Here is a 25453-nt window from a genome sequence, read left to right as displayed (position 1 = left end):
GACTACCACATGTCTCCTGCGATACATGTGGAGTCACCAGCTGCTTCTTTTCACCTGACAGTGAGGAGTTTCACCAGGGGGACATAGCGTGTGGGAAGATCACACTATTCGCCCCAGTCCCTCCTCCCCTCCGAACAGGCGCCCCAACCGACCAGAGGAGGCGCTAGTGCAGCGACTAGGACACATACCCACATCCGGCTTCCCATCCGCAGGCACGGCCAATTGTGTCTGTAGGGACGCCCGACCAAGCCGGAGGTAACACGGGGGATTAGAACCGTCGATTCCCATGTTGGTAGGCAACGGAATAGACCACTACGCCACCTGGATGCCCCGTCTCCCTTTTGTTTCCACTGTGGAGTCAGGAGGGAGGGAGGGAGGGGATGTCATGTTGAATAAATTGCAAAACCTAATAAACAGATTTAAAAAGTATACTTCCTGCCAGCGATCATGTGAGGTGATGATGTCAAACCAGCGCCATGTGTTCCACTCACACCCCAGAGTCATGTCACTTTAACATGTGGCATTGTCACGTCTCTCATCGGCTTATTATGATCCATATGTAGAATTTCAATCAGCATTTCAGTATCACATATAACTGCATTTCATTTGATTCAGAATTGTTGTGGTTCATGTGATGCAACATTAGAATGTAGTTGTTCTGGTTCATGTGATGCAACATTTACTGTGATGGAATTCATTCAAGACAGCGTTTCATTTGCTACTGTTTAACCAGTTCAGTGTTTGCTTTATTGTTTTTGTAACTTCCACCCCTCACAAGTGGGAGCCTCTTTTCCGGGTAGATTTATCAGTCCATTCCCTTCCATCCATCCATCCATCCATCCATCCATCCATCCATCCATCCATCCATCCATCCATCCATCCATCCATCCATCCATATATTCCTACCCTGCTATCCACCCATCCCATCCTGTTATCCTCCCTCCCTCCTTCTGTCCCTCCATCCATCCAGGTCAGTGTATTAACTGAGGTTTCTTTCGCTCTGTCTTGCCAACCAGTGTGACTCTGAGCGCTATCTGGACTGTGTTGAGGAGCTCTACTATACCGCGAAATCTAACCTGGTAGTACTCGCTCTCTTTGTCTCTCTCCATCCGCCCCCCCCCCAGGCTCATCACATAGTCCTTTTTTATGTTCTACTGCCTTCCGTCACATCCCTGCTTCTTCTGTCCTTTTGTCTTCCACTCTGTCCATCTTTGTCTGAGTCCATTCGTCTTTCTGTCTCCTCTTTCATTTGCTCCATCTGTCCAGCGCGTGCCTCTTTCTTTACTTGTCTTCTCTGCCTCGCTCCATTTGCACATTGATGACTCTTGTGGCTGTCAACTTGTGGGTTGTTTTTGTTTGTTGTCTTTTTTCTTTGTCTGTGGTAACCAAATTTGTCTTAAAGTGTTGGTTTTTGTTAATCTTTTGTTTCCCTTGACTCACTAAGTAGTTGTCATGGTGACGAGAATTCTCGTTTCCGTCATCGTTTTTATGTCGGTATACCACACACTTCCCAATACTGTGGCAGGCAGGGCAAATGGCATGGAGGAGTTTAGATGGAATGATGGGTGGATAGAGGGGAAAGACTTGATAGTCTGCTGTACGAGCCACACAGATAGAAGGACATACACACACACACACACACACACACACACACACACACACACACACACACAAACAGACGATCCCTCAACCTCATATCTTTGTGCATGGGTAAACCCGCTCACTTCCATCCTAACTCGGATCCAGAAAACTTTATTTTTATTTGTTAAAATGTTTTTTTATTGGTTTCAGTTTGCAAATCAGAACATTATGCATTGAATAACAATTATATAAAAACACAGCAAACATTTTCCACCCTGTTTTCCCTCCCCTCACCCCATCCCCATCAACTGGTAAAAAGAAATTATTTTACTAAATAATTATTAATAATGATTATGTATTTAATAATTATTTAATAATAACCTGTTTAATAATTATTTGATAAATAATTAGATATTTTGATAAATATTTTAGTAATTATTTTTAATAAAATAAAACTGTATTAATCCCGAGGGAAACCGTTTCTATCGCAGTTGCTCAAAACTCTCAGAATTACACAAGTTAAAAAAGAAAAAACAAACAACCAAGGCAGCAAATACACAAGACTAAAAAACAGCAGATCCGAGCACAAAAGAAACAGACACATAGCTAGTAAAGCTATGAAATATCTATCAAAACTATTACAGCAAAGAAGAAGAATAAAAAAACTATTACAAAAGTGGAAGACTGAAGTGAGCGGTGCTGATGGTGAACACTGCTGCACGCTGACTATATAAGGTGACATAGCTGCTCGTGGGGTGTTGACGTAGTCGTACATTGAACTATAATATGACGTTCCCAGGGAGGGAAGCGCTCCTATGGCTTGCCTCCATCCGTAAGAAGGTTAAAGGTTAGGGTTCGGTGTCAGCATGGGGAGACAGGGTTGTAGGGATGCCATGTCTTTCTTCAGGACTCGTGTATGTTATGTCATGTGATGCCTCACAAATCTCAGAACCCAGAGCTAAAATGGGCAGTATTTCGGGGCGTCCAGTGTCGCTGCTGGCTTCCCTTTCCCGGGAAGACTTCCTCTTCCGTGCGACCGTCATGGTTTACAGTTGGATTAGCAACTGGAGACGTGAGGTTGGAGTTGAGAGACGACGTCTACGTTTGGACTGTTTCCCAAGTAGTCGACACGAGTCGAACGTTCCTCCACACAACACACAAACATCCATACTTTCTGGAGACGTTTTAGGTCCAGACGACATTTCGGACAAAGTGTTCCGCCTCTCGCTCCCCACACGGACTGTTACAACACGCAACCAAAGCAGGTTCCACACGGACTGTTACAACACGCAACCAAAGCAGGTTCCACACGGACTGTTACCAACACGCAACCAAAGCAGGTTCCACACGGACTGTTACCAACACGCAACCAAAGCAGGTTCCACACGGACTGTTACCAACACGCAACCAAAGCAGGTTCCACATGGACTGTTACCAACACGCAACCAAAGCAGGTTCCACATGGACTGTTACAACACACAACCAAAGCAGGTTCCACACGGACTATTACAACACACAACCAAAGCAGGTTCCACACGGACTGTTACCAACACGCAACCAAAGCAGGTTCCACATGGACTGTTACCAACACGCAACCAAAGCAGGTTCCACACGGACTGTTACCAACACGCAACCAAAGCAGGTTCCACACGGACTGTTACCAACACGCAACCAAAGCAGGTTCCACATGGACTGTTACCAACACGCAACCAAAGCAGGTTCCACATGGACTGTTACAACACACAACCAAAGCAGGTTCCACACGGACTATTACAACACACAACCAAAGCAGGTTCCACACGGACTGTTACCAACACGCAACCAAAGCAGGTTCCACATGGACTGTTACCAACACGCAACCAAAGCAGGTTCCACATGGACTGTTACCAACACGCAACCAAAGCAGGTTCCACACGGGCTGTTACAACACGCAACCAAAGCAGGTTCCACACGGACTGTTACAACACACAACCAAAGTAGGTTCCACACGACCTGTTAGAACACGCAACCAAAGCAGGTTCCACACGGACTGTTACAACACGCAACCAAAGCAGGTTCCACACGGACTGTTACCAACACGCAACCAAAGCAGGTTCCACACGGGCTGTTACAACACACAACCAAAGCAGGTTCCACACGGACTGTTACAACACGCAACCAAAGCAGATTCCACACGGACTGTTACAACACACAACCAAAGTAGGTTCCACACGGACTGTTACCAACACGCAACCAAAGCAGGTTCCACACGGACTGTTACAACACGCAACCAAAGCAGGTTCCACACGGACTGTTACAACACACAACCAAAGCAGGTTCCACACGGACTATTACAACACACAACCAAAGCAGGTTCCACATGGACTGTTACAACACGCAACCAAAGCAGATTCCACACGGACTGTTACAACACACAACCAAAGTAGGTTCCACACGGACTGTTACCAACACGCAACCAAAGCAGGTTCCACACGGGCTGTTACAACACGCAACCAAAGCAGATTCCACACGGACTGTTACAACACACAACCAAAGCAGGTTCCACACGGACTGTTACAACACGCAACCAAAGTAGGTTCCACACGGACTGTTACAACACGCAACCAAAGCAGGTTCCACACGGACTGTTACAACACGCAACCAAAGCAGGTTCCACACGGACTGTTACAACACGCAACCAAAGCAGGTTCCACATGGACTGTTACAACACGCAACCAAAGCAGGTTCCACATGGACTGTTACAACACGCAACCAAAGCAGGTTCCACACGGACTGTTACAACACGCAACCAAAGCAGGTTCCACACGGACTGTTACAACACGCAACCAAAGTAGGTTCCACACGGACTGTTACAACACGCAACCAAAGCAGGTTCCACACGGACTGTTACAACACGCAACCAAAGCAGGTTCCACACGGACTGTTACAACACGCAACCAAAGCAGGTTCCACACGGACTGTTACAACACGCAACCAAAGCAGGTTCCAAACGGACTGTTACAACACGCAACCAAAGTAGGTTCCACATGGACTGTTACAACACGCAACCAAAGCAGGTTCCACACGGACTTTTACAACACGCAACCAAAGCAGGTTCCACACGGACTGTTACCAACACGTAACCAAAGTAGGTTCCACATGGACTGTTACAACACGTAACCAAAGCAGGTTCCACAAGGACTGTTACAACACGCAACCAAAGCAGGTTCCACACGGACTGTTACCAACACGCAACCAAAGTAGGTTCCACATGGACTGTTACCAACACGCAACCAAAGCAGGCTCCACACGGACTGTTACAACACGCAACCAAAGCAGGTTCCACACGGACTGTTACAACACGCAACCAAAGCAGGTTCCACACGGACTGTTACAACACGCAACCAAAGCAGGTTCCACATGGACTGTTACAACACGCAACCAAAGCAGGTTCCACACGGACTGTTACAACACGCAACCAAAGCAGGTTCCACACGGACTGTTACAACACGCAACCAAAGTAGGTTCCACACGGACTGTTACAACACGCAACCAAAGCAGGTTCCACACGGACTGTTACAACACGCAACCAAAGCAGGTTCCACACGGACTGTTACAACACGCAACCAAAGCAGGTTCCACACGGACTGTTACAACACGCAACCAAAGCAGGTTCCACACGGACTGTTACAACACGCAACCAAAGTAGGTTCCACATGGACTGTTACAACACGCAACCAAAGCAGGTTCCACACGGACTTTTACAACACGCAACCAAAGCAGGTTCCACACGGACTGTTACCAACACGTAACCAAAGTAGGTTCCACATGGACTGTTACAACACGTAACCAAAGCAGGTTCCACACGGACTGTTACAACACGCAACCAAAGCAGGTTCCACACAGACTGTTACCAACACGCAACCAAAGTAGGTTCCACATGGACTGTTGCCAACACGCAACCAAAGCAGGTTCCACACGGACTGTTACAACACACAACCAAAGCAGGTTCCACACGGACTGTTACAACACGCAACCAAAGCAGGCTCCACACGGACTGTTACAACACGCAACCAAAGCAGGTTCCACACGGACTGTTACCAACACGCAACCAAAGCAGGTTCCACACGGACTGTTACAACACGCAACCAAAGTAGGTTCCACATGGACTGTTACAACACGCAACCAAAGCAGGTTCCACACGGACTGTTACAACACGCAACCAAAGCAGGTTCCACACGGACTGTTACACACGCAACCAAAGCAGGTTCCACATGGACTGTTACCAACACGCAACCAAAGCAGGTTCCACATGGACTGTTACCAACACGCAACCAAAGCAGATTCCACACGGGCTGTTACAACACGCAACCAAAGCAGGTTCCACACGGACTGTTACCAACACGCAACCAAAGCAGGCTCCACATGGACTGTTACCAACACACAACCAAAGCAGGTTACACACGGATTGTTACAACACGCAACCAAAGCAGGTTCCACACGGACTGTTACAACACGCAACCAAAGCAGGTTACACACGGACTGTTACCAACACACAACCAAAGCAGGTTACACACGGACTGTTACAACACACAACCTAAGCAGGTTCCACATGGACTGTTACAACACGCAACCAAAGCAGGTTCCACACGGACTGTTACCAACACGCAACCAAAGCAGGTTCCACACGGACTGTTACAACACGCAACCAAAGCAGGTTCCACACGGACTGTTACCAACACGCAACCAAAGCAGGTTCCACACGGACTGTTACCAACACACAACCAAAGCAGGTTACACACGGACTGTTACAACACGCAACCAAAGCAGGTTCCACACGGACTGTTACAACACACAACCAAAGCAGGTTCCACACGGACTGTTACAACACACAACCAAAGCAGGTTCCACACGGACTGTTACCAACACGCAACCAAAGTAGGTTCCACACGGACTGTTACCAACACGCAACCAAAGCAGGTTACACACGGACTGTTACAACACGCAACCAAAGCAGATTCCACACGGACTGTTACAACACGCAACCAAAGCAGGTTCCACACGGACTGTTACCAACACGCAACCAAAGCAGGTTCCACACGGACTGTTACAACACACAACCAAAGCAGGTTCCACATGGACTGTTATCACACGCAACCAAAGCAGGTTCCACACGGACTGTTACAACACGCAACCAAAGCAGGTTCCACACGGACTGTTACAACACGCAACCAAAGCAGGTTCCACACGGACTGTTACAACACGCAACCAAAGCAGGTTCCACACGGACTGTTACAACACACAACCAAAGCAGGTTCCACACGGACTGTTACAACACACAACCAAAGCAGGTTCCACATGGACTGTTACAACACACAACCAAAGCAGGCTCCACACGGACTGTTACCAACACGCAACCAAAGCAGATTCCACACGGACTGTTACAACACGCAACCAAAGCAGATTCCACACGGACTGTTACCAACAAGCAAACAAAGCAGGTTCCACACGGACTGTTACAACACGCAACCAAAGCAGGTTCCACACGGACTGTTACAACACGCAACCAAAGCAGGTTCCACACGGACTGTTACAACACGCAACCAAAGCAGGTTCCACATGGACTGTTACCAACACGCAACCAAAGCAGGTTCCACATGGACTGTTACCAACACGCAACCAAAGCAGGTTCCACACGGACTGTTACCAACAAGCAAACAAAGCAGGTTCCACACGGACTGTTAGAACACGCAACCAAAGCAGGTTCCACACGGACTGTTACAACACGCAACCAAAGCAGGTTCCACACGGACTGTTACAACACGCAACCAAAGCAGGTTCCACACGGACTGTTACAACACACAACCAAAGCAGGTTCCACACGGACTGTTACCAACACGCAACCAAAGCAGGTTCCACACGGACTGTTACAACACACAACCAAAGCAGGTTCCACACGGACTGTTACAACACACAACCAAAGCAGGTTCCACACGGACTGTTACCAACAAGCAAACAAAGCAGGTTCCACACGGACTGTTAGAACACGCAACCAAAGCAGGTTCCACACGGACTGTTACAACACACAACCAAAGCAGGTTCCACACGGACTGTTACAACACGCAACCAAAGCAGATTCCACACAGACTGTTACAACACACAACCAAAGCAGATTCCACACGGACTGTTACAACACACAACCAAAGCAGATTCCACACGGACTGTTACCAACACGCAACCAAAGTAGGTTCCACACGGACTGTTACCAACACGCAACCAAAGCAGGTTACACACGGACTGTTACAACACGCAACCAAAGCAGATTCCACACGGACTGTTACAACACGCAACCAAAGCAGGTTCCACACGGACTGTTACCAACACGCAACCAAAGCAGGTTCCACACGGACTGTTACAACACACAACCAAAGCAGGTTCCACACGGACTGTTACAACACACAACCAAAGCAGGTTCCACACGGACTGTTACCAACAAGCAAACAAAGCAGGTTCCACACGGACTGTTAGAACACGCAACCAAAGCAGGTTCCACACGGACTGTTACAACACACAACCAAAGCAGGTTCCACACGGACTGTTACAACACGCAACCAAAGCAGATTCCACACAGACTGTTACAACACACAACCAAAGCAGATTCCACACGGACTGTTACAACACACAACCAAAGCAGATTCCACACGGACTGTTACCAACACGCAACCAAAGTAGGTTCCACACGGACTGTTACCAACACGCAACCAAGCAGGTTACACACGGACTGTTACAACACGCAACCAAAGCAGATTCCACACGGACTGTTACAACACGCAACCAAAGCAGGTTCCACACGGACTGTTACCAACACGCAACCAAAGCAGGTTCCACACGGACTGTTACAACACGCAACCAAAGCAGGTTCCACACGGACTGTTACAACACGCAACCAAAGCAGGTTCCACACGGACTGTTACAACACACAACCAAAGCAGGTTCCACACGGACTGTTACAACACACAACCAAAGCAGGTTCCACATGGACTGTTACAACACACAACCAAAGCAGGCTCCACACGGACTGTTACCAACACGCAACCAAAGCAGATTCCACACGGACTGTTACCAACACGCAACCAAAGCAGGTTCCACACGGACTGTTACCAACAAGCAAACAAAGCAGGTTCCACACGGACTGTTACAACACGCAACCAAAGCAGGTTCCACACGGACTGTTACAACACGCAACCAAAGCAGGTTCCACACGGACTGTTACAACACGCAACCAAAGCAGGTTACACACGGACTGTTACAACACGCAACCAAAGCAGATTCCACACGGACTGTTACAACACGCAACCAAAGCAGGTTCCACACGGACTGTTACAACACGCAACCAAAGCAGGTTCCACATGGACTGTTACCAACACGCAACCAAAGCAGGTTCCACATGGACTGTTACCAACACGCAACCAAAGCAGGTTCCACACGGACTGTTACCAACAAGCAAACAAAGCAGGTTCCACACGGACTGTTAGAACACGCAACCAAAGCAGGTTCCACACGGACTGTTACAACACGCAACCAAAGCAGGTTCCACACGGACTGTTACAACACGCAACCAAAGCAGGTTCCACACGGACTGTTACAACACACAACCAAAGCAGGTTCCACACGGACTGTTACCAACACGCAACCAAAGCAGGTTCCACACGGACTGTTACAACACACAACCAAAGCAGGTTCCACACGGACTGTTACCAACACGCAACCAAAGCAGGTTCCACACGGACTGTTACAACACACAACCAAAGCAGGTTCCACACGGACTGTTACAACACACAACCAAAGCAGGTTCCACACGGACTGTTACCAACAAGCAAACAAAGCAGGTTCCACACGGACTGTTAGAACACGCAACCAAAGCAGGTTCCACACGGACTGTTACCAACACGCAACCAAAGCAGGTTCCACACGGACTGTTACAACACGCAACCAAAGCAGGTTCCACACGGACTGTTACAACACACAACCAAAGCAGGTTCCACACGGACTGCTACAACACGCAACCAAAGCAGATTCCACACAGACTGTTACAACACACAACCAAAGCAGATTCCACACGGACTGTTACAACACACAACCAAAGCAGATTCCACACGGACTGTTACCAACACGCAACCAAAGCAGGTTCCACACGGACTGTTAGAACACACAACCAAAGCAGGTTCCACACGGACTGTTAGAACACACAACCAAAGCAGATTCCACACAGACTGTTAGAACACACAACCAAAGCAGATTCCACACGGACTGTTACAACACACAACCAAAGCAGGTTCCACACGGACTGTTACAACACGCAACCAAAGCAGATTCCACATAGACTGTTACAACACACAACCAAAGCAGATTCCACACAGACTGTTACAACACACAACCAAAGCAGATTCCACACGGACTGTTACCAACACACAACCAAAGCAGGTTCCACACGGACTGTTACAACACACAACCAAAGCAGATTCCACACGGACTGTTACAACACACAACCAAAGCAGATTCCACACGGACTGTTACCAACACACAACCAAAGCAGGTTCCGCACGGACTGTTACAACACACAACCAAAGCAGGCTCCACACGGACTGTTACAACACACAACCAAAGCAGGTTTCCTGTAGAAAGCTCCGCCAACTAGAATGTGGTTGGTCAATGTCACGCAGACAGAAAGCCAGAACGCCTATGTAGGATCTGTTAATAGAGATTACCCTGCTCACTACGCCACCCTTACTGGCCATAGACTTTAAGACACACACACACACACACACACACACACACACACACACACACACACACACACACACACACACACACACACACACCTAAATTGACGTACCCCCCCCCTGTTTTTGTTTTGCTGTTGGTTGTCTCGTACCAGATGTATTTTTTTTCAGTCTTGAAGGCACGCCCAGTGTTTCTGTCTTCTGAACACTTCCTTGTTACACTATTTTTGCTCTTACTTTTCAAACTTCCTGAAGAGTTGACCAGATCTGTGACCCTTTCTGCGTGTATATTTACACATGTTAGTATATGCTCCCACATGTGTAGTAAACCAGTTATTCAAAGACATATGTTTGTGTTCATGTTTATGTAGGATACTTTTGTTGCTTTGTGGTGGATTGTTTTTAATTGGTTCATTGATTGGATGGATTTTAATGGATAAGCAGTAAGCAGTTAATTAAGTTGTCCATCTTTTCAGTTCTACCCAGAACTTAGCCAAAAGATAAATCAGTGTCGGTATCCAGCACATAGCAGGTTTTAGTTGGACGTCTTCGGTGTTTCCATGGGAACTGATGCAGTTTGTTGTGTGTGTAGGACCTGCGGCTGGAGTACGGCAGCGAGTCACCTAGCCTTCTGGGAGGAAACAAGTAAGCCTACTTCCTTCTCTCTGTCTCTCAGGTCCTTTCTTTCACTCTACCACTTTCACTGGCATTCTCTCTCCATCTCTGCTCCTTTCTCTTGCCCTTCTCTCTCTCTCCCTCCCTCCCTCCCTCCCTCTCTCTCTCTCTCTCTCTCTCTCTCTCTCTCCCTCCCTCTCTCTCTCTCTCTCTCTCTCTCTCTCTCACATTCTTTTCATTTTGCTTTTCTCTCTTCAGTGTAATTATTGGCCTTCTCTCAATGTTTTTCTCTTATCTTTTCTGTCTCTTCATTTGGTGGAGGCACATGGTTTGTATTTTTAACACCCTAGCGAAGTGGTAGGAAGAAATGAGAGAAGGCTGAAAAAAAGAGAAGGATGAGAAAAGAGGATGAGAAAAGAGAAGGTGAGAAAAGATAAGAAAAGAGGTGAAAAAAGAGAAGGATGAGAAAAGGAGACGAGAAAAGAGAAGGATGAGAAGAGAAGATGAGAAAAGAGAAGGAGAGATGAGAAAAGAGAAGGATGAGAAGAGAAGATGAGAAAAGAGGAGTGAAGATGAGAAAAGAGAAGGAGAGAAGATGAGAAAAGAGAAGATGAGAAAAGAGGAGTGAAGATGAGAAAAGAGAAGGATGAGAAAAGAGGAGAGAAGATGAGAAAAGAGAAGGAGAGAAGATGAGAAAAGAGAAGGATGAGAAGATGAGAAAAGAAGATGACAAGAGAGGATGAGAAAAGAGAGAGCTCTGTCTTGTGTGATTATCATAATAAAACTTGCCCCTGTGAACTCCTTGTGTGTGTTTGTGCACGTGTGCTTGTATCCCTGTGTGTTTGTGTCTATGAATGTGTGTGTGTGTGTGTGTGTGTGTGTAAATGTGTGAAACTACTGTGGTGACAACAAAAGGCAGAGTGGGGTTCAGGTAAAGGGCTGAAAATGTCCTCTGGGAATGTGATGCTTTCTGTAATGATGTATTTTGTTTGCAAAATGATGATGATGTATTTGGGTTTACATGGTATTAATGTACATGGTATTCATTTACATGGTATTTGTGGTTTAGTTTGGGGGCTTCTGAGTGGGCTGCTGATGAGTGGTCTGCTGGTGAGTGGCCTGCTGGTTAGTGGGCTGCTGGTGGGTGGGCTGCTGGTTAGTGGGCTGCTGGTGGGTGGGCTGCTGGTTAGTCGGCTGCTGGTGAGTGGGCTGCTGGTGGGTGGGCTGCTGGTTAGTGGGCTGCTGGTGGGTGGGCTGCTGGTGGGTGGGCTGCTGGTTAGTGGGCTGCTGGTGGGTGGGCTGCTGGTTAGTCGGCTGCTGGTGAGTGGGCTGCTGGTGGGTGGGCTGCTGGTTAGTCGGCTGCTGGTGAGTGGGCTGCTGGTGGGTGGGCTGCTGGTTAGTGGGCTGCTGGTGGGTGGGCTGCTGGTGGGTGGGCTGCTGGTTAGTGGGCTGCTGGTGGGTGGGCTGCTGGTTAGTCGGCTGCTGGTGAGTGGGCTGCTGGTGGGTGGGCTGCTGGTGAGTGGGCTGCTGGTTAGTGGGCTGCTGGTGGGTGGGCTGCTGGTGAGTGGGCTGCTGGTGGGTGGGCTGATGGTGAGTGGGCTGCTGGTTAGTGGGCTGCTGGTGGGTGGGCTGCTGGTGAGTTGTCTGCTGGTGAGTGGGCTGCTGGTGAGTTGTCTGCTGGTGGGTGGGCTGCTGATGAGTGGGCTGATGGTGAGTGGGCTGCTGGTTAGTGGGCTGCTGGTGGGTGGGCTGCTGGTGAGTGGGCTGCTGGTTAGTGGGCTGCTGGTTAGTGGGCTGCTGGTGAGTGGGCTGCTGGTGGGTGGGCTGCTGGTGAGTGGGCTGCTGGTGGGTGGGCTGCTGGTTAGTGGGCTGCTGGTGGGTGGGCTGCTGGTGAGTGGGCTGCTGGTGGGTGGGCTGCTGGTGAGTGGGCTGCTGGTGGGTGGGCTGCTGGTGAGTTGTCTGCTGGTGGGTGGGCTGCTGATGAGTGGGCTGATGGTGAGTTGGCTGCTGGTTAGTGGGCTGCTGGTGGGTGGGCTGCTGGTGAGTTGTCTGCTGGTGAGTGGGCTGCTGGTGGGTGGGCTGCTGGTGGGTGGGCTGCTGGTGAGTGGGCTGCTGGTGAGTTGTCTGCTGGTGGGTGGGCAGCTGGTGAGTGGGCTGCTGGTGAGTTGTCTGCTGGTGAGTGGGCTGCTGGTGGGTGGGCTGCTGGTGAGTGGGCTGCTGGTGGGTGGGCTGCTGGTGAGTGGGCTGCTGGTTAGTGGGCTGCTGGTGGGTGGGCTGCTGGTGAGTTGTCTGCTGGTGAGTGGGCTGCTGGTGAGTTGTCTGCTGGTGGGTTTGGCTGCTGATGAGTGGGCTGCTGGTTAGTGGGCTGCTGGTGAGTGGGCTGCTGGTGAGTGGGCTGCTGGTTAGTGGGCTGCTGGTGGGTGGGCTGCTGGTTAGTGGGCTGCTGGTTAGTGGGCTGCTGGTGGGTGGGCTGCTGGTTAGTGGGCTGCTGGTTAGTGGGCTGCTGGTTATTGGGCTGCTGGTGGGTGGGCTGCCGGTTAGTGGGCTGCCGGTGAGTGGGCTGCTGGTGAGTGGGCTGCTGGTGAGTGGGCTGCTGGTTAGTGGGCTGCTGGTTAGTGGGCTGCTGGTGAAGACAGAGAGGTGTTCAGAGAAGCAGACCTGCAGCCAGTCACAGGGTAGAGCAGGAAGTACTGACATGAAGGAGAAAGGGCGCTGGTAGCTGGCAGAACAGGTCTCAGATGTGGTTGAGTTTCTCAGGGCAGGTGCAGAACTCTCATCAGAATAAAAGGAGGGAGGAGCAGAGGGAGATTGGAGTGGGATCGAACTGAGAGAAGTTTTTCTACGTTCTTGTATCTGATCTCATTACTTTAGCGTGTAGCTTCAACTTCAGCTGTTAGTGATGATCACGACAAGGAACAAAAGGTTTCCATCGTGTTATGAATCACTCTGCTGTTTCTCTCTTCCTCCTGTCCTCCTCTCTCTTCTGCTGTCCTGTTCCTAATTCACCTCTGTTCTCTGTTTCTTCTCCCTCCCTCATTCACTCCACTTGTCTGTAAAACAGGAGCCTTCTCAAATCTGTGGAGGAGGAGCTTCAACAAAGGTGAGTCAGGCCCCGCCCATTTTCTGATCCACCTCCGGGCCGCTTGATTTGCTGGGGCTTTAACTACACCCACCCACTCAGCCGGTCTTGGTTAACAGCAGGACTAACCTGTCCAGTCATGTGCCACTAACTCGCTGTAACAGCTGTGGGCTGTCGCACCCGCTTCTGGCACCTGAACACCCGTCACTGTTTTCAGCCTGGTGATGCCTTGAGAGCCTACTGCAAAGCATGGCCTACACACACACACACACACACACACACACACACACACACACACACACACACACACAACCAGGCACACACACACACACACGCGCGCACACACACATGCTCACGCACACACACACACACACACACACACACGCAATGAGTGTTCTTATTTATTTATTCATTGAAATTGCTTGTTTGATCATTAAGTTCAAGATATGGAGTGCGTTGGTATGAAAACTGTTTCTCCTGGAAAAAAACATGAATTTACAAATCATTTTAGTTTCAGGCGGCACAGTGGTTAGCGCAGTTGCCTCACAGCAAGAAGGTCCTGGGTTCGAGCCCAAGGGTAGTCCAACCTTGGGGGTCGTCCTCTGTGTGGAATTTGCATGTTCTTCCCGTGTCTGCGTGGGTTTCCTCCTGGGGCTCGAGTTCAGTAGATATAATCTAGTGTTATAGTAGATATAATCTAGTGTTATAGTAGATATGATTTAGTCGTATAGTAGATATAATCTAGTTTTATAGTAGATATAACCTAGTTTTATAGTAGATATAATCTAGTTTTATAGTAGATATGATTTAATTTTATAGTAGATATAATCTAGTTTTATAGTAGATATAACCTAGTGTTATAGTAGATATAATTTAGCCTTATAGTAGATATAATCTAGTTTTATAGTAGATATAACCTAGTTTTATAGTAGATATAATCTAGTTTTATAGTAGATATAACCTAGTTTTATAGTAGATATAATCTAGTTTTATAGTAGATATGATTTAATTTTATAGTAGATATAATCTAGTTTTATCGTAGATATAATTTAGCTTTATAGTAGATATAATCTAGTGTTATAGTAGATATAATTTTGCTTTATAGTAGATATAATCTAGTTTTATCGTAGATATAATTTATCCTTATAGTAGATATAATCTAGTGTTATAGTAGATATGATTTAGTGATATAGTAGATATAATCTAGTGTTAAAGTATATATAATTTAGCTTTATAGTAGATATAATCTAGTTTTATAGTAGATATAATTTAGTTTTATAGTAGATATAATCTAGTGTTATAGTGGATATAATTTAGCTTTATAGCAGATATAATCTAGTGTTATAGTAGATATGATTTAGTCATATAGTAGATATAATCTAGTGTTAAAGTAGATATAATTTAGCTTTATAGTAGATATAATCTAGTTTTAAAGTAGATATGATTTAGTTTTATAGTAGATATAATCTAGTTTTATAGTAGATATAATTTAGCCTTATAGTAGATATAATCTAGTTTTATAGTAGATATAATCTAGTGTTACAGTAGATATGATTTAGTCGTATAGTAGATATAATCTCGTTTTATCGTAGATATAATTTAGCTTTATAGTAGATCTAATCTAGTGTTATAGTAGATATGATTTAGTCGTATAGTATATATAATCTAGTTTTATAGTAGATATAATCTAGTGTTATAGTAGATATGATTTAGTCGTATAGTAGATTTAATCTAGTTTTATAATAGATATAATTTAGCTTTATAGTAGATATAATCTAGTTTTGTCGTAGATATAATTTAGCCTTATAGTAGATATGATTTAGTCGTATAGTAGATATAATCTAGTTTTATAGTAGATATAATCTAGTTTTATCATAGATATAATTTAGCCTTATAGTAGATCTAATCTAGTGTTATAGTAGATATGATTTAGTCGTATAGTAGATTTAATCTAGTTTTATAATAGATATAATTTAGCCTTATAGTAGATATAATCTAGTTTTGTCGTAGATATAATTTAGCCTTATAGTAGATATGATTTAGTCGTATAGTAGATATAATCTAGTTTTATAGTAGATATAATCTAGTGTTATAGTAGATATGATTTAGTCGTATAGTATATATAATCTAGTTTTATAGTAGATATAATCTAGTGTTATAGTAGATATGATTTAGTCGCATAGTATATATAATCTAGTTTTATAGTAGATATAATCTAATTTTATAGTAGATATAATTTAGCTTTATAGTAGATATGATTTAATCGTATAGTAGATATAATCTAGGTTTATACTAGATATCATCTAATTTATAGACAGCTGCTAAATGAAATCCTTGTCATTAGCTGTTTAGATATGATGCATTTGAGTTTTTATTTTGTTTTGTTTTTTGTTTAATTATATTCTAAAGTGTTTTGCTTAATCCTATACTGTGGTTATACTGTAGTTAATAGTTTACTTCTGATGAGAATCAGCTCTGTGATCTTCCCACGTTCCATATTATATTCAGTTTAGCGTGTTTGAAACTTGCCTCTGCTCGCTGTAGCGATGTTTGAATAAGCCCTCTCTGTGAGACAGTCGTCTACATGGCACATACAGTATGTCCCTCCTGTTGATGTTGTTGTGTGTTTTGTGTACCTGTGGTAGTCTCAGGTCCCTCCTCTGGGTGCTGAACAGTAATAATAAGTCTGCGGTGTCTGGTAGTGGACGCAAACAAGGATCTTGTTCCATTCCATAATGTTGTTCCTACCTTCCATGTCTCCTCGCTCACTTCATCTGCTGCACAAACTGCAGCTCCCCTGGCATGCTGCTGGGCGGTGAGCTAAAGCTGGTCTGATGAAACCTGCCGTTTCAGGATGATTCCACGGTAGAGGTGACCAGGTGTAGCTCATTAGACCACCACTGACCAGTCCTATATCTGACAGTATTGGAGAATACTTGTTCACCTACCTTCTCAGTAAATATGTCCACATTGTGGCAAAAGTTTAGACGGCAACAGGGAAGTATTTGGGATTCATATCTGTATACTTGGGGGTGGCACGATGGTGCAGTGGTTAGCACAGTCGCCTCACAGCAAGAAGGTCCTGGGTTCGAGCCCCAAGGTATTCCAACCTTGGGGGTCGTCCCGGATTGTCCTCTGTGTGGAGTTTGCATGTTCTTCCCATGTCTGTGTGGGTTTCCTCCAGGTGCTCCGGTTTCCTCCCACAATCCAAACACATGTAGGTCAGGTGACTCCAAGACATGTAGGTCAGGTGACTCCAAGACATGTAGGTCAGGTGACTCCAAGACATGTAGGTCAGGTGAATCGGCCGTACTAAATTCTCTCTAGGTGTGAATGTGTGTGTGTGTGTGTGTGTGTGTGTGTGTGTGTGTGTGGGCGTGGGCCCTGTGTGATGGTCTGGCGGCCTGTCCAGGGTGTCTCCCTGCCTGCTGCCCAATGACTGCTGGGATAGGCTCCAGCATGCGACCCTGAGAGCAGGAGAAGCGGTTCGGATAATCGATGGATGGATGTGTATACTTTTCTGTGATTGCTAGCTCAGATGAATCTTCCCACCTGACGTTCCACGGAGGTTAAAGGAGCCATCAGCGGTTGTGTTTAATCCGGTGCTGCTGAACTCGGTGTGTTCGGTGTGTGACGGCAGGTGTAGTTTTTCATGAGCTGCCTGAACGAGGAGCGTACATGGGAGAGGAGATGACTTCTAGAATGGAACGTCCTGCTAGCCTAAGCAAACTCTTCCCAAGCCCAACAAATTTCCACAATTTCTGTGGTCAGTTGACTTCAGTGGACTTTCGGAAATCCATAAAACAGAAACATAAAGCAGATAAGACAAAACATTCCTGAACTCACAGCGTCAGCATGCTCACCACGACCTCACTGGCTGCTAATGTGGATTTGAAATGCCTGAGCTGACCCCGTTGTTGGAGCCTGCACACCTGGGAGAATCTGTAAGGACTGGATGACTCTTTAAACACGGCAGAAGAGGTGTGGTCTTCACCATCCTGCATACACCAGTCAGCTGTCATTTAGTCTGCCTCCCTGAAAACAGTCAGACACCTTTTCTGACTGGCTGGTGGAGACATCACCCGGGCACCAGTTCAGCTGTGTCCTCAAAATGTACCTCCACCTCAACGGTACACACACACACTCCCGTTGCTTCACACCCAAGCCATGGGTGTGTGTGTGTGTGTGTGTGTGTGTATATATATATATATATACACACACACACACACACACATATATGTATATATATATATATATATATATATACACACACACACACACACACACACACGTTTTATTTTTTTCATAGTGGAACGAGACGTGATGGAAAATATTGGTGTTTCGGTTTTGGGAGGATTTGCAGCACAGCTCTGGTGATAAGTTAAGGACCAGTCACTCCTGGGATATCTTAAACCACAATCATCCAGGGCGTCCGGGTAGTATGGCGGTCTATTCCGTTGCCTACCAACATGGGATCACTGGTTCGAATCCCCATGTTACCTCCGGCCTAGGTCAGGCATCCCTACAGACACAATTGGCCGTGTCTGTGGGTGGGAAGCCGGATGTGGGTATGTGTCCTGGTCGCTGCACTAGCGCCTCCTCTGGTCAGTCGGGGCACCTGTTTGGGAGGGCTGGGGGAACTGGGGGGAATAACGTGATCCTCCCACGCGCTACGTCCCCCTGGTGAAACTCCTCACTGTCCGGTGAAAAGAAGCGGCTGGTGACTCCACATGCGTGGGAGGAGGCATGTGGTAGTCTGCAGCCTTCCCCGGATAGGCAGAGGAGGTGGAGCAGAGACCGGGACGGCTCAGAAGAGTGGGGTAATTGGCCAAGTACAATTTTGGAGAAAAAAAAGGGGGGGGGATCCTAAAAAAATTAAAAACAAAAAAGAAAATCCTCCTCTGGCAGCTGAGCTGTGATGAGTCCTGCAGCAACTGAAAACTACAACCCACCTGTTTCCTCTTACCTTGATGTGTTATGTGTTACTGTGCTGCTGCACCCACGGCCTTGGTGACTCTGCAGGTGCTAGTGGCTCTCACACACTGATGAGGGTTGTCCCTCTTCAAGTGACACCCTTACCCTTCCTCATTACTTGGTCCCCAGACCCAACTCTTCAAACGTGTGCTTCTGTTAGCATGATGAAAAGTACAACATGCAGATTTGTGTAAAATGCCGGCCCTGTGATGGCCTCTGTGTGTGTGTGTGTGTGTGTGTGTGTGCGTGTGTGTGTGTGTGTGTGTGTGTGTGTGTGTGTGTGTGTGTGTGTGTGTGTGTGTGTGTGTGTGTGTGTGTGTGTGTGTGTGTGTGTGTGTGTGTGTGTGTGTGTGTTGGCCCTGTGATGGCCTGGCAGCCTCTCCAGGGTGTCTCCCCCCCCGCCGCCCAGTGACTGCTGGGATAGGCTCCAGCATCCCCGCCACCCTGAGAGCAGGATGAGCGGTCTGGTGATGGATGGATGGATGTCAGATGCCCCCAGATGAGAGTAGATATACTTTAACAGCCCCTACACCAGTACTGATTTGCAAGGGGGAGACAAATGAAACAGGTTAAAATATTTTCAAGGCAGTAAAAAATAAAACAAGCATAAAAAGAGGTGGAGGTGATAAATGTGTCGTAATGAATCTTTAAGGTGTGTCCAGTCCTTTTAGATCTGCCCAGATGTGTGGTGGCAGGAGGGGTTTAGATGTAGTTCCTGGACCTGACCTCACCAAGCTCTCCTCCTTTCCTCCCCCTTCTCCACCTCTCGACATCTTTCGTCTCTCTGTCACCTCTCTCTCTTGTCTCTCTCTCTCTCGCCTTCACCTACCCTGACTCATTTCCTCGAGAGCTGTCCGGGTTCTCCCTTCTAATTTCTTCACCTCATCTTTTTCCACGCCTCCTAATCATTCCCTACCTCCATCTATCCCTCTATTTCCTGGTCCCTCCTCTGCCCACCCAATACCTGGATTTCCCTCCTATCTTCACACTCCTCTCCCAGGGGCCATGTGGCACACTTAGGGGATGATGAGGATGATGATGGTGGTGCTGATGATGATGATGATGAAACTCACACTCAGTAAGTCCTCTCCTGGCCTCAGATAAGAGCCCTGCCCCGCTCCCTTCCTCCCTGCCCGTTTCTCTCTCTTACTCTCTCTGTCTCTCTCTCCTCTCCTCTCCTCTCCTCTCGCGGGTGGTGAGGAAGAGGAGTAAAGGAGAGGATGAGGAGGGGGAGAAGGAAAAGGAGGAAGGTTTCCTGTCTTTGACAAAGTTTCATCCACGCATTTGCCGTGCCATCTCACCACATAAGCCACCTGTGCCAGTGTGTTTGTGTGTCTTAGTTGTGTTGTGTATGTTGTGGTGTTGCTGGTAGCCTGCATGTTGCCATGCTGTGTGTTGTGTATGTTGTGGTGTTGCTGGTAGCCTGCATGTTGCCATGCTGTGTGTTGTGTATGTTGTGGTGTTGCTGGTAGCCTGCATGTTGCCATGCTGTGTGTTGTCCTGTGTGATGCAACACTACCACTAACCCTAACCCATCAGGCAACACAACAACAAAAAGAAAAACTACAAAATTGTGTTGCTTCAATACATTTTGAAAATAATCTGTGTCCAGGTAGTGTGGCGGTCTATTCCATTGCCTACCAACACGGGGATCACCGGTTCGAATCCCCGTGTTACCTCCGGCTTGGTCGGGCATCCCTACAGACCCAGTTGGCCATGTCTGCGGGTGGGAAGCCGGAGGTGGGTATGTGTCCTGGTTGCTGCACTAGCGCCTCCTCTGGTTGGTCGGGGTGCCTGTTCGGGGGAGGAGGGGGGAATAGTGTGATCCTCCCACGCGCTACGTCCCCCTGGTGAAACTCCTCACTGTCAGGTGAAAAGAAGCGGCTGGTGACTCCACATGTAGGGGAGGAGACATGTGGTGGTCTGCAGCCTCCCCGGATCAGCAGAGGGGGTGGGGCAGCAACTGGGATGACTAAAAGTGGGGTAATTGGCCAAGTACAATTGGGAGTAAAAAAAAAGGGGGGGAGGAATCCAAAAAAAAATCCTGGAAACAGAAATGGGAAAGATGAGAGTGAACAAGACAGACACAAGTCCACGTGATGGAAGTGACGGGCTGAGCTCAGACCCAGAGCACATGAAGTCAGTCATGCCTCTCATTACATTTCATCTGATCCACACTGAACTTGCATCTGTTTAGGTCCCGTCTTGGTCCTGGTTCCACTGTTTGAAGCAGGTCAAAGCATGTTTGGGTTCAGACATTAGGCAGCAGAGCCCCGTGACCTTGACGTCTTGTTTTCTCTTGTCACGCTTTCTGCTCCACTCACCCTGCCATCTGCTTGCCGTGTGTGTGTGTGTGTGTGTGTGTGTGTGTGTGTGTTTGTATTCGCTTGCCTGTGTGCTTCCACACTGCTTACCCTGCTTCGCCTCTATAAAACTCTACATTTGGCATCTCGCCTTGTCCCAGTCCCAGTGTGAAAGCCGAGTGTGCGGCGCCACAATCTGCCCTCCAAACACACATTTTCCACTGAAGTCAGCAGCGCCCCCGTCCCACTGCTGACACTTTACACACTTTAGCCTTTTAATTAATGATCAGTTAAAACACCATTAGAATAATTTTTGTTAAGGCATCTGGGTGGTGTAGCGGTCTATTCCGTTGCCTACCAACATGGGGTCTCCAGTTCGAATCCCCGTTACCTCCAGCTTGGTCGGGCGTCTCTACAGACACAATTGGCCGTGTCTGCGGGTGGGAAGCCAGATGTGGGTATGTGTCCTGGTTGCTGCACTAGCGCCTCCTCTGGTCGGTCAGGGCGCCTGTTCGGGGGGGATAGCGTGATCCTCCCACACCCTATGTCCCCTTGGTGAAACTCCTCGCTGTCAGGTGAAAAGAAGCAGCTGGTGACTCCACATGTATGGGAGGAGGCATGTGGTAGCCTGCAGCCCTCCCCGGACCAGCAGAGGGGGTGGAGCAGAGACCGGGACGGCTCGGAAGAGTGGGGTAATTGGCCAAGTACAATTGGGAGAAAAGGGGGGAGGGGGAGGAAAAAAAAGACAAATTTTTGTTCTTAGATCACTGACACAAGAAGGTCCCCCTCTGGTAATAATATGGTAATAGTTTGGTAATAAGTGCCGTACGTGGAGCTCTTAAAATAGTTCCATACCAGACTATTCATATTGTTTTTTGAAAAAACTGGTATCACTGCTAACATTATGTGGTGTGGTAGCAGTGATACCATGAAGTCTTAAGGTAATTTTACAGCCTAGCTCGCTGCCAGTTGTGGACTCGTCTTTTTCATTGTGACTCATCTCTTTCTGTATACCTGCATTTATGCTCATCGTGTTCTCTTCCTGTGTCCATAACAATTCCTGTCCTCTGATTGGTCCTTTTGTTTGTCAGTCATCAAAAAGTGGCCATAGAAAGTCTTGTTCCATAAGGTCTTGTGGACAAGTCTTCAGAGAATAGTGGGCTCTCAGTCCAGCAGCCCTGTTAAGCTGCACTTCATTATTTATGATCAAGTGTATCAAACAAATCCTGTCTCATAATGTCAGTTTATTTGTAGCCTTCACAAGACATGTTCGCCTTGGTGCTAAACGTTTAAAAATGTCAGGTTCTTGCATGGACATGGACTCAGGAATATAGCTTATATAAAACAATATTAAAATTCAATTTAGCGGGCGACCGGGTGGCGTAGCGGTCTATCCCATTACCTACCAACACTAGGATCGCTAGCTGAATGGTCATCTCCAATTCACTGTTGGGCTTCAGTTGCACTTGTTATCTCAGGATCTGATCCAGTAGACCAGGATTTATCTCAGGATCTGATCCAATATACTAGGATTTATCTCAGGATCTGATCCAATATACTAGGATTTATCTCAGGATCTGATCCAATATGCCAGGATTTATCTCAGGACCGATCCGATATACCAGGATTTATCTCAGGATCTGATCCAATATACCAGGATTTATCTCAGGATCTGATCCAATATACCAGGATTTATCTCAGGATCTGATCCAGTATACCAGGATTTATCTCAGGATCTGATCCAGTATACTAGGATTTATCTCAGGATCTGATCCAATATACTAGGATTTATCTCAGGATCTGATCCAATATGCCAGGATTTATCTCAGGATCTGATCCAGTATACCAGGATTCATCTCAGGATCTGATCCAATATACCAGGATTTATCTCAGGATCTGATCCAATATACCAGGATTTATCTCAGGATCTGATCCAGTATACCAGGATTTATCTCAGGATCTGATCCAGTATACTAGGATTTATCTCAGGATCTGATCCGATATACCAGGATTTATCTCAGGATCTGATCCAGTATACCAGGATTTATCTCAGGATCTGATCCAGTATACCAGGATTTATCTCAGGATCTGATCCAATATACCAGGATTTATCTCAGGATCTGATCCAATATACCAGGATTTATCTCAGGATCTGATCCAGTATACCAGGATTTATCTCAGGATCTGATCCAATATACTAGGATTTAATGGTAATTACAATTACAAGGAGACTGAGAGGGAAAGCAGAAAAAAAGCAAATATATGTATCCATACAGCTGTTGGAATTGATGTTTTCTGGCCCTGGATTGACAGTTATGTGAGCTCATAAAATTAAGCCTTTGTGATCAGATCTCAGATCCCCACATAAACAGTGAAATGACAAGTGTAACTGTCGTCCTAGAGGGGAGGAGTTCACAGCCAAGTGCATAACTATGTTTTTCACAAATGCCATTTATGATAATTAGCAATTTTAGCATCTGTTTTTGTTTGAAATAAAAAAGTAACTCCTTCCTCTTCTCACCTTTCAGCAAATCAAGCACTATAATGAGGCCAAAAGTCCCACCCCCGTTGCCTCCCAAGGTATGACTTGTTAACGGCATGTGAATGTGGGTGTGTCAGCCCTGACTGTGTGTATTGTGTTTAATTTTCAACATTTATTCAAAGGTTTCAGACTTCAAACTCAACAATAAACTCCCAAGAGGAGCGTCCGGGTGGTATGGCAGTCTATTCTGTTGCCTACCAACATGTGGCTCGCTGGTTCGAATCCCTGTGTTACCTCTGGCTTGGTCGGGCATCCCTACAGACACAATTGGCCATGTCTGTGGGTAGGAAGGTGGATGTGGGTATGTGTCCTGGTCGCTGCACTAGCGCCTCCTCTGGTCGGTCAGAGCGCTGGTTTGGGGGGGAGGGGGAACTGGGGGGAATAGCGTGATCCTCTCACATGCTACGTCCCCCTGGTGAAACTCCTCACTGTCAGGTGAAAAGAAGCAGCTGGTGACGCCACTTGTATGGGAGGAGGCATGTGGTAGTCTGCAGCCCTCCCCAGATCAGCAGATGGGGTGGAGCAGAGACCGGGACGGCTCGGAAGAGTGCGGTAATTGGCCAAGTACAATTGGAGAGAAAAAATGGGGGGGGGGGTAAAAAAAAAAAACTCCCAAGATAAACTGCCATGTTACGTAACTTCATTCCGAATGTGTTTATAGTTAGAGAGTTTTGGCAAGAGTTACATGTCCTGAAATGACTTCACAGAATTCCGCCTCCTGTTGTCCTCATCCCTCTTTTTTCTTCCTTGTTCTCTCTTCTCACATCAGCCCAAGTCCATCTGCTCACCCCAACAACAGCAACAACCAAAACACGATGAAGGCCAATCGCACAGCGAGGACGACGGGGGTGGAGGAGGGACCATCAAGCGCTGTCCAATCCCGGAGATGCCCAGCCCCGCTAAGGCCGCCTCCAACGTCCCCCCTCGGCCCCCACCCCCACGGCTGCCCCCTCACCGCCGCAGTAGCCTAGGTAACGAGAATAGGCAGGGCTCCGATGCCGAAAACTCTGTCCCTGGGGATGATGGGAGCTTTAGACATTTCTGGGAGTGGCTTCACACGCCTCACACAGAGGAGGAGCTTGAGGAGGCGTGGGAGGTGCTGAAGGAGGTGAAAGAGGAGCAGGAAAAGGAGGAGGAGGAAAAGAGTAAGAGCAGCCGATTAATAGATCAGTAGTACCCTTCCCCTCAGACCCTTCCGTCTCCTCCGACTGGATGTCTAGTCTCCCATCAGTCAGTCCTTGTAGAGTCTTGATTGGTTGACTATTTTATTAGTCCCACCCATCCACCCCTGTCGAGTGGGAGTGGTTAGCTTAATCCATGAATAAGCAATAGTCACGCTTCAATTCCTCCCATTCATCAACTCGTGCTGAGCCTGTCTTTTTAGTTTGCCTTTTTTTTATCAATTTTCTTGGCATCTAATTAATTGTCTCACCCCATCAATCAACACATGCCCCTCCCCTTTTCCCTTCACCTCCCCCACTTCCTGGAAAGAAGATGAGAAACCACTGTTATAACCAGTTAGATGTAAAAGAACAACACATTCAGACACCGTGCAGATGTTTTTGTTTTTTTACAGCTTTATATTTTTCAATTTAAA

The 25453-nt window shown here is 47.1% G+C and overlaps 1 protein-coding gene across 1 annotated transcript in view; it reads left to right on the top strand.

Moving 5' to 3' along the window:
- Positions 1–25453, top strand: part of LOC130122381 (mitogen-activated protein kinase kinase kinase kinase 3-like) — a 150824-nt gene that overhangs the window by 82001 nt on the left and 43370 nt on the right. The window contains exons 15-19 of the mRNA XM_056291257.1: positions 10936–10988; positions 14020–14058; positions 20012–20089; positions 23843–23894; positions 24626–24827. Coding sequence (XP_056147232.1) covers positions 10936–10988; positions 14020–14058; positions 20012–20089; positions 23843–23894; positions 24626–24827 — 424 coding nt within the window. The remainder of the gene's footprint in view (positions 1–10935; positions 10989–14019; positions 14059–20011; positions 20090–23842; positions 23895–24625; positions 24828–25453) is intronic.

The sequence above is a fragment of the Lampris incognitus genome, chromosome 13 (genome assembly GCF_029633865.1).
Source record: "Lampris incognitus isolate fLamInc1 chromosome 13, fLamInc1.hap2, whole genome shotgun sequence".
Taxonomy (NCBI): domain Eukaryota; kingdom Metazoa; phylum Chordata; class Actinopteri; order Lampriformes; family Lampridae; genus Lampris; species Lampris incognitus.
The sequence above is the reverse complement of the archived record's forward strand: the minus strand, read 5'-3'. Positions and strand labels throughout refer to the sequence as shown.